At 36.1% G+C, this 16,518-nt stretch overlaps 2 protein-coding genes and 1 pseudogene across 3 annotated transcripts; all 3 read left to right on the top strand.

Annotated features, from left to right (window-relative positions):
• Positions 1–3,320, top strand: LOC125864362 (proteasome subunit alpha type-4-like). Its single transcript, XM_049544335.1, has 2 exons — positions 1–130; positions 2,152–3,320. The coding sequence occupies exon 2, from the start codon at positions 2,160–2,162 to the stop codon at positions 2,907–2,909; it is 750 nt and encodes a 249-aa protein (XP_049400292.1). The 5' UTR covers positions 1–130; positions 2,152–2,159; the 3' UTR covers positions 2,910–3,320.
• Positions 3,321–3,454: 134 nt separating this feature from the next.
• On the top strand, positions 3,455–16,265 carry LOC125864349 (jasmonate-induced oxygenase 4-like). 2 transcript variants are annotated; one of them, XM_049544310.1, is made up of 4 exons: positions 3,455–3,813; positions 14,187–14,434; positions 14,514–14,841; positions 15,849–16,265. In XM_049544310.1, the coding sequence occupies exons 1-4, from the start codon at positions 3,598–3,600 to the stop codon at positions 16,098–16,100; spliced, it is 1,044 nt and encodes a 347-aa protein (XP_049400267.1). In that variant the 5' UTR covers positions 3,455–3,597; the 3' UTR covers positions 16,101–16,265. The 2 variants fall into 2 exon arrangements, with proteins under 2 accessions (XP_049400267.1, XP_049400266.1); XM_049544309.1 differs by lacking the exon at positions 3,455–3,813 and adding an exon at positions 11,573–11,859.
• LOC125864366 (jasmonate-induced oxygenase 4-like) lies at positions 5,018–5,687 on the top strand (annotated as a pseudogene).
• Positions 16,266–16,518: the final 253 nt, after the last annotated feature.

The following is a 16,518-nucleotide window of genomic DNA, read 5'->3' as shown; positions in this document are numbered from 1 at the left end:
AATTGATTTTTAATTTCTGGGTACTTTTCTATTGAAGTTTCTGAGACCATTTTACCTTTCTCCGGCGAAATCCAAGTTCTCTACATTTCTTTCTTTGCCGGAACCCTAAATTTTAGTGACTGGTTTTAAGGTATTCTCCTTTTCGCTATGCTTGACTTGTTTATTCAATGTTGTTAGGTTACATAATCTACTATTTATTCTTCTAACTTAGTGCTCAATGCTGGATATAATTTTTTGATTAGGGATCATCAGAGAGAGAGAGAGATGCTGGTTGAGCTTTCGATTAGTTCTACTCAAGTGTTATAGTTTTGATTTTTGCTGTTTATTGTCTTCCCTGGAGCTCGTGCATAACGGGAACTTTAGTGCACCGGGCTACCGTTTGCCATTATTGTAGTTATAGATACTACTTAACTATACCTCTTAAAAAAACCCTATGATTTGCGAGGATTTTAATGGGCTACCTACCATTTCCTACCAACAACATAGGTACTGAGTCACTCTGTTCAACAAGGCTTGGACAGTGTGGAAGACATTACCTAATATTTTTGCCTCAGCTGTGATTTTAACCTGAGGTCTCGTGTTCTCAACTGACCAATAGGTAATGCCCTTGGGTGCCATTTGTAGGGAATTATTGTTATTCTTGTCCTTTTGGAGTCCAATGAAGGATTTTGTTGTCCAATTTGACGGACAGAATGGTTGAGAATAAAACGAAATCAAGAGACACACAGTTGGTGGTGTATGACTTGTATCCGTTGAGTCTACCACCAATATGTGACAACATACTTGGTGTCCATGCTTCATAGTAGGTGATGCACATGATAAGCTAGAGAAAGTGAATGGGTAAATTCAAGCAACTATGCATCATAAAAGAAGATAGCATGTCATAAGCTCAAAATCAAACAACGAACATTCAATTCCAAGCTAGTTGTTGTTGGCTCGGCAGTATTAATCCTCATTATTGTTCTTCTCCATTTAGACCCATTTATTCCAACGTTCTATAAATTAGGTTTTCTAACCTTAGAAGTTCTCTATGTGTTCTACTGATGTACAAATTCTCAACAAGATTAAATAGACTTTTAGCAAATATTGGACTAATGGAAGTGTACCAACAAGACTAAGCTAGTTTCTTTTGAGTATCAAAAGCCAATAAGGAAATGATTATGAAGGTTAAAGTGCAGGACAGAGCACCTTACTATTGTGAGTCTACATTAAAGCACTGAAGTTGTAGTATTCATAATGGATGTCGCATTGTAGTCTTGTGACTCCAAACTGTATTGTGGGGTTCTTATGAACATGACTTCTAAGGACTGAGGTTGAAGAAAGTGTAATGAGATGGAAAATGCTAATAAATGGACAATGTGATCCACTAGAAAAAACTGATAGAAGGTGGGGAAACTTTTGTATTGAGCATAAAAAGAAGAAAAAAGGAGGAGCTGTGGGTTATATTCCTTTTTGGAGTGCAGGGCTATAAATCTATGTTTGATATGCTCTAATCAATGTTTCTTTGAGAAATCATGGCATCAGATCTGTGCAAAAGTAGCAAAACTGCATCTTGAAAGGCTGCTTCAAGGAATGTCTGTCTTTAGATTGTTTTAAAGAGCCACAACAAGTAAAAAAATTATTTTCTTTTCATGGGATTTTATGGACAGCCTTCACTATGTTTTAATCTGATGAGTTGGATGCTATCTTCTAAGCAAAAGTTAGACTACCCCCAGTTGCAGAACTATTTGGCATCTAGATGCCTCAATTAAGTTGATAGAGTAATGCACAATATCCATAAATGCTGATGGCATGACCTGGCTGCTGAAAAGAGGCATTACTAATGTAGAAGGTCTAAACAAAAGGATTTTTGTCATTTGAGTTATCAGTTTTTCTTTTGATAGGAAATGCATGTGCACCAAGGAATTGCCATTGATTTAGTGAGTGGTTTATTTATGGCATCATTTAATGCACAGTCAAATTCCCTTCGGTTCATGCATCAAATTTATCCTGTTTCAAATGTGTGTCATTGTGGCATCTGCCACTTGAGGACTTTGTGCTTACAATTGTTTGCAGGAAGAAGTTCTTCTTGAATTCATACTACATGTACAATATAAATTACTTGAGGAAATCTTGACTGGTACCCTAAAATTGTTTTGGTATTTGTTGCAGAATTCACAATGTCAAGAAGATATGACAGCCGCACAACTATCTTCTCCCCTGAAGGTCGTTTATATCAGGTTGAATATGCAATGGAAGCTATTGGAAATGCAGGCAGTGCAATAGGTATCTTAGCTAAAGATGGTGTGGTGTTGGTAGGTGAAAAGAAGGTCACTTCAAAGCTTCTCCAGACCTCGACATCCACCGAGAAGATGTACAAGATTGACGACCATATTGCCTGTGCTGTGGCTGGAATGATGTCAGATGCCAACATCCTCATTAACACTGCGAGGGTTCAAGCTCAACGCTATACTTTTGCGTATCAAGAACCAATGCCTGTTGAACAACTAGTTCAGTCTCTGTGCGACACCAAGCAAGGCTACACACAGTTTGGTGGGCTTCGTCCATTTGGTGTTTCCTTTCTTTTTGCAGGCTGGGACAAGAACTATGGCTTTCAACTGTACAAGAGTGATCCAAGCGGCAATTATAGCGGTTGGAAAGCTGCAGCAATTGGGGCCAACAATCAACCAGCACAGTCAATGTTGAAGCAGGACTACAAGGATGACATGACAAGAGAGGAAGCTGTTCAACTTGTTTTGAAGGTGCTTAGTAAGACTATGGATAGCACTAGTCTTACCTCAGACAAGCTTGAACTGGCAGAGGTATTCCATACCAATGGTAAAGTCAAATACCAAGTGCACTCACCGGAATCTGTGAACAAGTTGCTCATACAGTATGGATTAACCCAACCAGATCCAGAGGCCGCCTAAAACACTTTTCTGACTTTGAGCATGTTTCAGCTATCTGATTACTGGATAAGCTGTTCACTGACTTGCCCATAAATTCATGCCTAGATATTTTCTGTCTTTATTCACTTCCTTAGATGGCAAAGTCCGCTGCCTTGTGCTAATGAGAAATTGGAAATGCATTTGGGTACTTTTTGGTGCTTTAGTAATAGGTGTGGTGCAGTCTCCTATATGCTTGTTATGTTTGATAATGATATTCTGACTCAGTGCTGGGTAATAGTCGAAAACATGAAGCATTAGAGCCCATCACCTTCAGTTTTTGATAAGAGGCCTCGAATTTGGAGACGTATTTTTAATGAAAAAATGCACTGATCTGGGGCTTTTATTTAGTGCCACACCTTCCCACAAATTGATACCACTTTGTATCAATTTAGGGGTTATTAGGACCCGTCAAACTTAAAGTATATAGTAATTAGAAAGATGACAAAGAAGGTTTGACTGGGTTCTTATAAAAATAAGGGAACCGAAAAAATAGCGCAGTATTCCATTAAAAAAATTCTGATTTTATGACCAGTTGGTTGTATTCTCATTTCTCCAGCTATATATATATGTCCAAGTCCAACCACCCCGTCTCCTTCACGTGATTTTTGTTGGGAATTGCATCAAACAAAACAAACAAGAAGTAGCCTAGATTTGCTTCTTACAGATAACCATGGCTGAAACTCATGAAACAGTTTTCAAGTCAGTACAAGAACTAGCAAATGACAATCAAGTTCCAGAAAAGTATATTCATACACAAGGGTCAATCAATAGCTCTTCTCCCCTGCTGGATGTGCCAGTAGTTGACCTTAGCGTTCTCACATCCCCTGCCAGACAACAAGAGCTCAACAAACTTCAATCAGGCCTCAAGTTTTGTGGCTGCATCCAGGTTTGATTTTTATAATCTTGAAAATGGTCTTTTTTTTACTTGGCTTGTGATTGACAGAAAGATTTGGGGGTGGTATGGTCAAGGGGTGAGGTTTGGGGAATTGAGTGGGTGGGAAGGAAATAATAAACTTGAAATGCCACTTATGCAACTTGTTTTCCTGCTTCCATTAGAAAAGTCATTTTCCCTTTTCCCTACTTCCCTTAGAAAAGTAATTTTTCTCATTTTTAACAACTTGTTTTCCTAGAGAAATTTGACCAACCTAAGATAGGAAAATTGGAAACACACCCTACATGTAAGAATGAGGGGCCCATGTAGATTTTTGGCTATGGGTTCATCAGAACCCATAACTTCCAATACGAACTACAGATATGTACTCATAATGAAATCAATAACTTAACACCAACGGATGTCGTACAATGGTGGGGCTGCTCCTCCCTTGACTATAGTCTCGGTTAGAGCTCTGGATAGGGAAAGATCCTTGGTAGAGGACACTTCCCTCCGAATAGAGTCCTAAGCAGCGCAAATTTGGATTAGTCGGGCTGCAGTGTGGGTAATTGATAGAAATAAAAAATATTAAAGTACATTATTAGATATGATCCGATAATTTCAGGTATCACAAATTGAAATCCCGCCAAATCTAAGAATAGTTAAAGAAAAAGGGTATCACGAGGGGGTGATAGTAAAGTAGTAGTAAAAGAAACGGATGTGAACACAAATCTTTATGCTCTCTGCACTCTTGGTCGCTGTGGCAGAGCTAGGACTGTAAGGTTGTGGGTGTTGTCTTAGTTTAAGAGTGGCGGAGTTTTCAAAGTATATTTTTTAAAAGACATATTAAAAGTGAGTTGAATTTTAAGGTTGTGGGTGCTCTCTTAGTTTAAGAGTGTGGAGTCTTCAAAATATATTTAGAATCAAATGTATTAAAAGTGAGATTTGAACTCAGGCTTAAGAGTGACGGAGTCTTCAAAATATATTTAAAATAAAACGTAGTAAAAGTGAAAGTTGAACTCAGGCCGAGCAACACTAAGACAACCTTAAGCACCCACCAAGAGCCATTAGACCAATCAAACCATTTGTTCATTGGGTGCTCTATATTAATTTTATACAAATTCTTCTTAATGTCTAGATAGATATATGCTCAAGCACCTGGAGGACTCTTTGTGGGTCTGGCCCTACCTGGTTGCAATATCCGTTTAACAAATGAATTATGATATTGGAAATTCAGGTCATAAATCACGGACTAGCTGATTCATTTCTTGACAAAGTGCATGAAATTAGCAAACAGTTCTTTGCTCTTCCAGCTGAAGAGAAGCTTAAATATGCCAGAACAGTTGATGACATTTATGGATACGGAAACGATTCAGTTCTTTCAGATAAGCAAAAGCTTGATTGGACTGACAGATTGTATCTAACTGTGTTCCCTGAAGATATAAGAAACCTCAAATTGTGGCCCCAAAAACCTGAATGTTTCAGGTACATCTTCTCTGCTTTTACTCCGAAATGAACAAGTTAAGGTGCACAGAGCTAACAAAATTACTATTTGGTGGCAGGGAAGTTCTGGAGGAATATATCAAGAATATGAAGTTGTTGAGTGAGTCCCTCCTAAAGGCCATGGCAGCATCATTGAACTTGGAGGAGAACTGCTTTCTGGACCAGTGTGGAGAACGCGGAGATATGATTGCAAGATTCAATTTCTATCCTCCGTGTCCAACGCCTGAGGTTGTACTCGGAGTCAAACCACATGCTGATGCATCGGCCATTACCATCCTGTTGCAAGACAAAGAAGTTGAGGGGCTTCAGGTTCTCAAAGATGATCAATGGTTCAGAGTGCCTATTGTCCCATATGGTCTACTCGTTAATGTTGGAGATCAAGTTGAGGTAAGAAAGAGTATACTAAATCACGGCGAAGAGCTTCAAATGTGTTGGATTTATTTAAGTGATTCAAAATTTAATGTGTCTTTTGGTTAGACGCAATTCTTTTATGAAAAGATGCATTCAATCTTTTTAGGACACATCTGAAAAGATGTATCCAGTTGTTATAAGGACTCGTCTCTTCGGTGAAAGGTATGATTTCAACATTATTTGGCTCTTTATGATTTCAACTCCTTCAAACGTCCTTTGTCCTTCATGAGTTCCCCAGAACTCTATTGGAGTGTACATTAGATGATGGTTTGTTGTATTTTAGAAGTAGGACGTTACTGTACTATTTGCACTCAGGTAGCAAGGGAAATCTATTCTGAAATCAACCTTCCATAGCGTGCCTCGGAATGATTTTTCTTATTCAAAACTCTCTCCTTTTATGATTAATTGTTGCAACTTGAACTGGTTGTTGATTAAATATTCTTCCTTAGCGTTGCCATCTCTAATATTTTCCAACAAAATGTTGTACAACATGTAGAGTTCTTAGGATTGTTGTTCTTTGCAGNATACAAAACTGAACAATTTGTATAAAATTAGATGTTTGTAGCGAATTATACAAATTAAAAGCTCCATATCAAACATAAAATTTGTTATGAAGCGCAATTATGCAAACTATATCTATAACATACAAATATGATTTTTATGTTTGCTAGATGTAAAAGTTGCTCATTATACTATTAGTTTAGAGGAATTTTAAAAAAAAAGTTTGATGGTTTTCTGTTAAATTAGGTCTTAGGCCTAACTCACACCTCAAAAGCTAGCTCAAAGAGAGGAGGATTGCCCAAACCTTAAAAGGAGTCCACCCATCTCATTAATCACCGATGTGGGACTTTTTTCATTCTTTAACACCCCACCTCACGCCCAGTGCTTAGCATTTGGTGCGTGGGCAATTTTTGATTTTGGGGGCCCCAACATTGGGTGAGACGGGCCCTGCTCTGATACCAACTTGTTGTTATTGTCAATAAGAGTTACTGCTGGTTTTGCATTTCCCAGTCCTGTTTCAAAAATGAGTTCTAATGCATACTTCCTCTGATGCATCAGTATACCCTTACTTGATCTGGCAAACTCAATCCCCAGAAAAAACCTTAACTCCCCTAAGTCCTTCATCTTGAAGGTTTGATTCAGTTTAGCTTTTGTTTCTTCAGTGAGCTGAACACTGCTTCCTGTAATTATCATATGATCCACATATATGAGAACAAACACTGAACCTATTGATGCTTGCTTGATAAACAAAGAGTGATCATTTTCATTCTGCTTGAACCCAAACCTTAACAATGCCTCAGACAACTTTTCATTCCACTGTCTGGGAGCCAGTTTCAATCCATAGTGGGATTTAGTGAGTCTACACACTTTATTCTCCCCCCGACTCTCAAATCCTTGAGGTAATTGCATGTAAATTTCATCAGGTAAGTCTCCTTGAAGAAATGCATTAAATACATCCATTTGATGTATCCGCCAGTGTTGTTGTGCAGCAATAGCCAAGACAGTCCTAACAGTCTTCATCTTTACAACAAAGGTTTCTTGATAATCTATACCTTCTTTTTGGCTGTACCCCTTTGCCACCAACCTTGCCTTGAACCTTTCAACCTCTTAATTAGATTTGTACTTAACTTTGAATATCCATCTGCAACCTATAGGTGTTTTTCCATCAGGAAGCTCAACTACTTCCCAAGTATGATTATCTTGCAGTGCCTTTATCTCAGCATTCATTGCCTCAGTCCACTTAGCATCAGATGCTGCCTCCTTGTAAGACTGTGGTTCTGTCACACTTGACATCTTTGCTAGATATGCCTGATAGGTAGGATTAACACTGTTGTATGACACATATTTATCCAAACTATAAGGTCTTTCATGGATGTTTAGTGACACAATCTTTTAACCGTAATGGAGGTTTGGTTCCTCTTCCTGATTTTCTCACTTCAGTTTGAGATATCTCTTTTGCTTGTATATCCTCATATACATTTGTTTGTTGTAGGTTGGTAGAAGTCTCCACCTCAGCATTTTCAACTTGTTCTTGAGGCAGTAACTCAACTTGAGAATTATGCTGTGAATGTGTTGCTATTGACACTTCTTTTAGATCACCCACTTCATGATTTATACCAGTGTATGTAAAAATAGGAACTGAATCCTTTGGACTTGAGTTTGAATGGAAAAACATCTTCCTGAAACACTACATCCCTGTTGACAGAAAACACATTATTAGCTAGATCATATACCACATATCTTTTTTGAGTCTCAGCATATCCCAAGAAAACACAAGCTGTAGACCTGGGCTTCAACTTGTCTAACTCATTTACTCTCTTAGCAAAACATAGACAACCTAACACCCTTAACTGATGCAAATAAGGTTTCTTATTATACAGTTTTTCAAAGGGAGACATATCAACAATAACACTACTAGGCATCTTGTTAATAATATAAACAGTAGCTTTAACACACAACCCTCAAAACATTATAGGAATATTTGCTTGAAATCTTATGGCTCTTGTTATCTCTAAAATGTGTCTGTGTTTTCTTTCAGCTATTCCATTTTGTTGGGGTGTGTAAGCACATGAAGTTTGATGTATTATGCCTAACTCTTTGAACAACTCAGAACAGTCTGTATTCACAAATTCAGTACCATTATCACTTCTTATAACCTTCACTTGCTTGTTGAATTGAGTCTTTACGTAAGTCAAATAAATTTTCAGCATTGTACACACATCAGACTTCATTCTTAACAGGAACACCCAAGTCATTCTAGAGTAGTCATCTACAATAGTTAAGAAGTATTTGAAATCATCAAATGTAGATTTTTTATAAGGACCCCACAAATCCATATGTAGCAAATCAAAAGTACTCAAGCTACTAGAAGTACTAATAGGAAATGACATTCTAACTTGTTTGGCACAAGGACATACAATACATTTACTTATAGACTTTGTAATATCCTCCAAACTAGTATTTAACAACTTTTTAATCTTTGAACTAGAACTATGCCCAAGCTTTTATGTAGTAACTGAATATCTATTTTCTCAGTCTGTCTATCACTGTGCTCAGAATGTCTTGCTGACAATACATCATCATCTTCTTTATCTATTTTGTTGGACAAAATGTACAATCCTCCATCCTCCTTACCAATCATCTTCACCTTTCCACTGAAGAGTTCCTGAAACAAACAAAAGTTAGGAAAAAATGATGTAGAACAATTCAACTCCTTGGTTAGTTTAGCAATAGATAATAGATTAAACTTGAACTGAGGAATATAAAATACTCCTGAAACTGTGTTCTTCCCATCTAGAGAGCTAGAACCTAGATGTGTTACCAAGGCTTTATCACCATTTGGAAGATGTACTTTCTTGGGATTTTCAACTTTAGATATAGACTGATTTTTTAAGAGACTCAGGTCAGCCACAACATGATTTGTGGTTCCTGTATCTATTATCCATCTTGGACTGTGACTCTGACTTCTTGAAGTAAGATTCGTACCTGCTGCATTTACACAATGTGAAACCTCTGACTTCTTGTTAAGGAATTGCAAGACCTGATTATATTGCTCCCTAGTCAATGTACAGGATTCCAGCTGATTCTGATATGGTAGTTTAACCTCTCCATCACACTATAACTGTCCACTTCCTGCATCACTTGCATTTGACCTCACTCCATCATCAGACCTTGACCTCAACCCATCCTCAGATTCACCAGTTACATTATATGCAGAACTACTTACTCCCTTCTTTTTGAACTTAAAATTCTGTGGATATCCAATGATCTTGTAACAATTTTCCCTTGTATGTCCTTTAATTTTGCAAAAATCACACACAAAATTATATCCCTTCTTGAACCTATTTTGAGTTCCACTTGTCCTTGAGTACATAACAGCATCAAAAGACCCTTGTAGACTCGCTGGACCAGTACCCAACACTCTTGCATTAGCTACAATAGACCTTTGACTTTCATCACTTAAGATCATAGAATAAGCTTGATTAACACTATGTACTGGTTTTAACATTAGAATTTGACTTCTTACTTGCAGATATGAGTCATTCAATCCCATGAGAAACTGAAACAACTTCAAATTTTGATGATACACACTATATTCCTTTGACCCCTCACAAGAACATCCTGGGATTGGAACTAGAGCTTCAAACTCTTCCCACAGTCCTTTGAGTTTAGAATAGTACACAGAAACAGAACTGGTGCCTTGACTTAAAGTGGCAATTTCTTTATGAAGATTAAATGTTCTTGATCCATCCACCTTGTTGAATCTTTCGAACAAGTCATCCCATACAACTTTAACACTTGAAGCATACATTATGCCTCCTAACAAGCTCTTTGAAACAAAATTCATGATCCAAGACAGAACTATGGCATTGACTCTTTCCCAATTGCCCTCTAGCCCTGGAAACATTTCCTTTTTACAAGATCCATCAACCATTCCCAGTTTGTTTCTTCCTAGCAACGCAATCTTCATTGATCTAAACCAAACTAAATAGTTTTCCACTCCAGTTAACTGAAACAAAATTATTTGTATCCCACTTACATCAGAAGAGTGCAAGAACAATGGGTGATTGTGATCAATCACAGCTACANTGATTTGGTATACAATTAGCCATTTTCGGTATACAATTAGCCATTTTATACATTTCGATATAAAATGCGTTTGTGTTTGTATAAAACGAGAGAAAAGTGTATATATAAATACAAATACATATATTTTCGTCCTATACACTTATAATTATATAAATACATATCTTATTATACAAATTATAATGTATAAATAAATTTATACAAAACTGAATAATTTGTATAAAATTGGATGTTTGTAGCGAATTATACAAATCAAAAACTCCATAGCAAACATAAAATTTGTTATGTAGCACAATTATGCAAACTATAGCTATAACATACAAATATGATTTTTATGTTTGCTAGATGTGAAAGTTGCTCATTATACTATCAGTTTAGAGGAATTAAAAAAAAAAAAGTTTGACGGTTTTCTTATGTATTATCCCCACAATTTCTATAAAATAAACACACCGAGAAAATAGAGCAGCACTCCATTGAAAAATCCAATTTTATGACCAATTGATTGTTTTGTATAGAAGGATCGGATCCATTTGACTTTGACCATACAAATTATTCATTTTTATTACAATAATTTTTTACTTTATTTGAAAAAGCATCATAAAATTTTTAAATTCAACAGAAAGTTACATTTTAAATTTAGAAAACAGTTTATAACTTGTTTTCTAATTAATTTTTATTTTAAAAGTTATATTTAACATTATTCGAAATATTCTTTATAAAAAGTATAATTAAACAGGCTTTTTATTTTGAAATAATGTTTATGCTCATTTTACTTAAATAATTTTAAAAGCAGAAATACATAAAAAAAATAGTTTAGTTAAAAAATATCCCTACCGTCCATATCATTTTGAACTAAACTATTAGCAGATGACAAAAGTTAACAAACTTCTTTCCAAATTTGAATACCAAACTTCAATGCCAAACACTCATTTTCAAGGGCCTACAGTTATAGTCCAAACCACCCATCTCTTCACGAGTATGAATTTTCATGGGATATATCTAGATGCGGAGTCAGGATTAAGAATTTGTAGGTTCCAAATTTCTTTTAAAAAAGAGAGGGGTGGGGGGGGGGGGTTTGAACTTACAACTCTAGCGTGAAAAATATTTTCACAGTTCCTTTCTTACCACTAAACCATCAATCAATTTTGTTAGAGTTCACAAGTTAATATACATATTTATTTAATTAATTTTCTAATACAAACAGAGTCTAACCAAAAGCTACTGAATTCGTCTGAACCCACGAATCCCCACCTAGCTATGGATATATCATATATTGAGAAATGAAGTAAACAATAAGATGTACAACTAGCTAACATTTGCCTCTTACAAAAAATAAAAACCATGGCTGAAACTCAACAAGAAACAGTTTTCAAGTCAGTACTAGAACTAGCAAATAACAATGAAGTTCCAGAAAAATATATTTATGCACAAGGATCAATCAATACCTCTCCTCCCCTGCTGGCTGTGCCACAAGTTGATCTTAGCCTTCTCACATCCCCTGACAGACAACAAGAGCTCAACAAACTTCAATCAGGTCTCAAGTCTTGTGGCTGCATCCAGGTCTGTTTTTTCTAATCTTAGAAATGGTCTTTCTTTTTTTAATTATTTCCCCCGTTTCATTTTATATGAGTTAGTTTGACTTGACATGAATTTTTAGAAATAAAGACTTTTGAAATTTGTGGTCTAAAATAAGTGATAGATATTTGTGTAGCCATAAATCATTTCATTAAAGGTAAAATTGACATTTTAAAGTTAAATTGTTATTTAATATAGAAATGTCTCATTCTTTTTGAAATAAACTAAAAAGTAAAATGAGTCATATAAACTGAGACGCACAGGGCATACTTAGTTTGTGACGGAAGAAAGTTAAGTAAGGAAAATCATAATAGCTTACTTAGCTGAATTTTCAACTTATTGGTTCTAAAGATTTAATTTACCTTGTAATCTCCTCCCGGTTTTCCCTTCTCCATGATCTAAAAGAGAGGGAGGTATTCACTTGAACACCCGGTGAAAAATTTCACAAATAACTAAATAAACTTGTGAATGAAAATATGGAAAACCAAATTATGTTTACTAGATTTGTTGGTGAAGAGCACTATTAAAGAGAATCAACTAATTAGAAGAATGAGGGGCCAATCTAGCTTTTTGGCTACGTGTTCATCATATATACGTAAAAAAATAATACACGAGGTGTTCACAAGAGGCGTTTTGGACGCTTACCTAGTCAATGCTTAGATCCGGCTCTTTAGTTCACTCCAACATTCCCCATTTGTTCGAGGGACCAAGCTCCTTGGTCCGCCACTGTTTTTTGGTTCACTCCAACATTCCCCACTCAGAGGCGTATCCAAAATATCGAAGGGAGGAGTGCACTATTATGAAAAGATGCATCAAAGATATAAATTTAATCGATTTGATCTTTACGTTCTTAACACTGAATCATTAAATTTTAAAAATAGTAGGTCCAACATATATAATACTACTAGTTTTAAATTTTAATATATACATTTGATTTAATTATATAAAAATTTAACTGTGCTAATTTTTTTTTTTAGGAATTTCCAATGTTACACACTTGAAAATTTTGAAAGATTAAAGCAAAAAAAAAAAAGAAGAAAATTGATCAAAACGCCAAAAGTGTTGATAACCACTTGGAGGGGTGTTACTAACAAAAATAAGATAGATATAAGATTTAAATTTCCATCTTTGCTTAAAGAGATGCACCCGATCATCATCGTATTATTATATGCTACTTTTACATGGGTTCACACCCAGAGGCGGACCACCCTCAAGGGTGTGGGTGCACATGCACCCATTCACTTCAATTTTTTTTTTTATATACACGTATATTATGAAATAAGGAATATATAACTCAATGTGCAACCGAAAACACATAAATTGAGTTGGTGCAGTGGTCAAACACCTGGTCGTTAGTAATCTTAGCAACTCGCTGGTCGCGAGTTCGACTGGTCTTTTGTCAATTTTAATTTTTTTTTTCCAATAAAGGCCTAATAAAAAAACCTCAAGCGAGATTCGAACTAGCAATCTCAGTGTGTACACTAAAGGTCAAGACCATCAAATCATAGAGTGAATTATGTTAGATTTTTTAAATTTATATTTATATATACACTCGATTTTATACTTGTTTGATAATATTTTTCGATGAAGTGTCGTTGCTTCACTAACTCACACTCGACTTTAATAGTGCCCCCGGCGTCTTTCAATCCTGATTTTGCCTCTACTCACACCTCTATATTTAAATAATTTTAAAAAAAATATAACACTACTATATATAATCTAGAGAGGGGAACCCACAGAACCCCCTCTAGATACGCACCCCACTTGTTCGAGGGTTGCTGAGCGGTTATACTAAAATCTCAATAAAAATTAGATACAGATCCATAATTTTAACATTACTATAAGTTCAATACTAATAATCTTCAAAGTTAAATTTAGGCATAATACATAAAGAGCACACTCAAACTTGGTCTCAATTGGCAAGTAAATACTCAAATTTTGATTATGCACATCTAGACACCTCAACTCTTCTCTACTGTAATTGAACACTCTAACTTACAAAATGATTATCTAGACACCTTCAAATTTTATGTGTCACATCAGCGTCGACATTCATGAGACAATGGGAACGAGTTAGAGTGTTTAATTGCCGGTTGATTCTAAGTTGAAGTATCTAGATGTACGCTCTCAAAGTAACAAAGGTCAAGTTTAAGCGTTTTTTCCTGTAATGTGTTATATTTTAAGTGTTGGCTTCGCTTCAGCTAAGAACAGTAAAAGAAAAAGGGTATCACAAGGGGATGAACACAAATCTATATGCTCTCTGCACTCTTGTTTACGATATATCAGTCTAACATATGATATTGGAAGTTCAGGTCATAAATCATGGAATAGAAGATTCATTTCTTGACAAAGTGCGCGAAATTAGCAAACAGTTTTTTGCTCTTCCAACTGAAGAGAAGCTTAAATATGCCAGAACAGTTAATCAAATAGAAGGATATGGAAATGATAAAGTTCTTACAGATAATCAAAGGCTGGATTGGTCCGATAGATTGTATCTAAATGTGTTCCCTGAAGATATAAGAAAACTCCAATTCTGGCCCCAAAAACCTGAATGTTTTAGGTACATCCTCTGCTTTTACTCCGAAATGAACAAGTTAGACATACACAGGGCTAACAAATTACTACTTGGCACTTGACAGGGAAGTTTTTGAAAAATATATCAAGGATATGAAGTTGTTGAGTGAGTCCCTCCTAAAGTCCATGGCAGCGTCATTGAGCGTGGAGGAGAACTGCTTTCTGGACCAGTGTGGAGAACACGGAAACATGATTGCAAGATTCAACTTCTATCCTCTGTGTCCAAGGCCTGATGTTGTACTCGGAGTCAAGCAACATGCTGATTCATCGGCTATTACCATCCTGTTGCAAGACAAAGAAGTTGAAGGGCTTCAGGTTCTCAAAGATGATCAATGGTTCAGAGTGCCTGTTGTACCGTATGGTTTACTCATTAATGTTGGAGATCAAGTTGAGGTAAGAAAGAGTAAACTAAATCATGTTGAATGGCTTCAAATGTGTTGGATTTGTTTTTGAGTGATTCAAAATTTATTGTGTCTTTTAGTTAGACACAATTCTTTTATGAAGAGACGCATCCAACCTTTTTAGGACACATCTCTTCATTGCAAGGTATGATCGCTAGGGAATCTTATTAGCTCAGTTGATTGTCTACGTGATCTTTCACATTGTTGGTGACAATGCGATTCTCCACCTTGTAATACCCTCCCCTATTTCCCCTCTCTTAACCCCATTTAGGCATAATACATAAATATGACCATTAACTTGACATCAACTGACAATTATGACCTTTAATTAACTTTGAATGTGCACAAGTAGGCAATTAAACTTTTATAAAATTAAACAAATGGACACATTCGTCCTACATGACACCCTATGTGGAAATTTTGTGTCCTATGTGGCGTCCTACGTGTATTATGCCATGTTTAGACACGTGAGTGTACTTGTTCAATTTTATACAAATTTAAGTGTCTACTTGTGCACATTCAAAATTTGAGGGCATAGTTATCCGCTGAAGCCAAGTTAAAAGTTATGAAAGTTATGATCACTCTGTACTTGAGATCAACATTATTTGGCTCTTTATGATTTCATCTCCTTCAAACGTCTATTGTCCTTTGTTCCCAAATTCTATAAAAGCAATCAAGAGATATAAGAGTTCGCGGGACTTCTATTTAAGTGTGCATTATATGATTTCCTGAGTGGTTCGTTGTATTTTAGGAGTAGGATGTCATTTTGCTATTTGCACTCTGGTGGCAACGGAAGTCTATTCTGAAATCAGTGCCTTAGCGTGCCTCGAACCTGATTTTCCTATCCAAAGTTCTCTTTCTTCTTTTACCATTAATCGTGTCAACTTGAACTGGTTGTTGATTAAATGTTCTTCTTTAGCGTTACCATCTATAATTATTTTCCAACAAAATGTTGTACAAGTAGTAAAATTTTCAGAAAAATGTTGTTCCTTGCTGCAGATAATGAGCAATGGCATCTTTAAGAGCCCCGTGCACAGGGTGTTGACGAATGCAGAACGAGAAAGAAACACCCTTGCTATTTTCATTATGCCAGATGTAGCTGTTGGGATTGGACCAGTGGAGAAGCTTATCAACGAGGAAAGGCCGAGAGCGTACAAGGACATTAAGAATTATGTTGAACTCTTCTTCCAAAGCTATCAGCAGGGGAAAAGACCAATAGAAGCAGCAAAGATAAGCCAAGAACTTCATTAGCTGCCAACAAAAAGCTCCATTTCTTGCTTTTCTATCCAACCCATGTTGACGTCGTATGTTGGTTCCTTCTTCCTCTATTTGTATTTTTACTAGTCGTGGTTGCTTGTGATGTGCACGAGCCCAACACTAAGATCTGGACATGCTCTAAGAAATGCAAGCTATTGAGTCTTGAATAGGAGCAAGACAACAGTTTGATCTAGAACCTATTATTCATTTACAAAATATACTAAATGCACAATATATGTATGAAAGATAGGAGTAAGGTGTGCGTACACCCCAACTTCCCTAGACCTCACTTGTGAGACTACACTGGGTATATTTATTGTTGTTGTTATCGAGAAGAACTATTATTGTTCTTGAATTATTTTTTATATAATCCCAGTAGTTTTTTTCAAATATGACATTGTTACTCTGATTT

Source organism: Solanum stenotomum, chromosome 5 (assembly GCF_019186545.1).
Source record: "Solanum stenotomum isolate F172 chromosome 5, ASM1918654v1, whole genome shotgun sequence".
Lineage (NCBI taxonomy): Eukaryota > Viridiplantae > Streptophyta > Magnoliopsida > Solanales > Solanaceae > Solanum > Solanum stenotomum.
This window is presented reverse-complemented; position numbering and strand designations above follow the sequence as displayed.

What these genes read in the sequence shown, in the direction of transcription:
- LOC125864362 (XM_049544335.1), top strand. Translation starts at nt 2,160, where the DNA reads ATGTCAAGAAGATATGACAGCCGCACAACTATCTTCTCCCCTGAAGGT.
- LOC125864349 (XM_049544309.1), top strand. Translation starts at nt 11,641, where the DNA reads ATGGCTGAAACTCAACAAGAAACAGTTTTCAAGTCAGTACTAGAACTA. An exon ending in AGTCTTGTGGCTGCATCCAG is followed by an intron (nt 11,860 to 14,186) that starts GTCTGTTTTTTC and finishes TTGGAAGTTCAG; the next exon opens with GTCATAAATCATGGAATAGA. An exon ending in CAAAAACCTGAATGTTTTAG is followed by an intron (nt 14,435 to 14,513) that starts GTACATCCTCTG and finishes GGCACTTGACAG; the next exon opens with GGAAGTTTTTGAAAAATATA.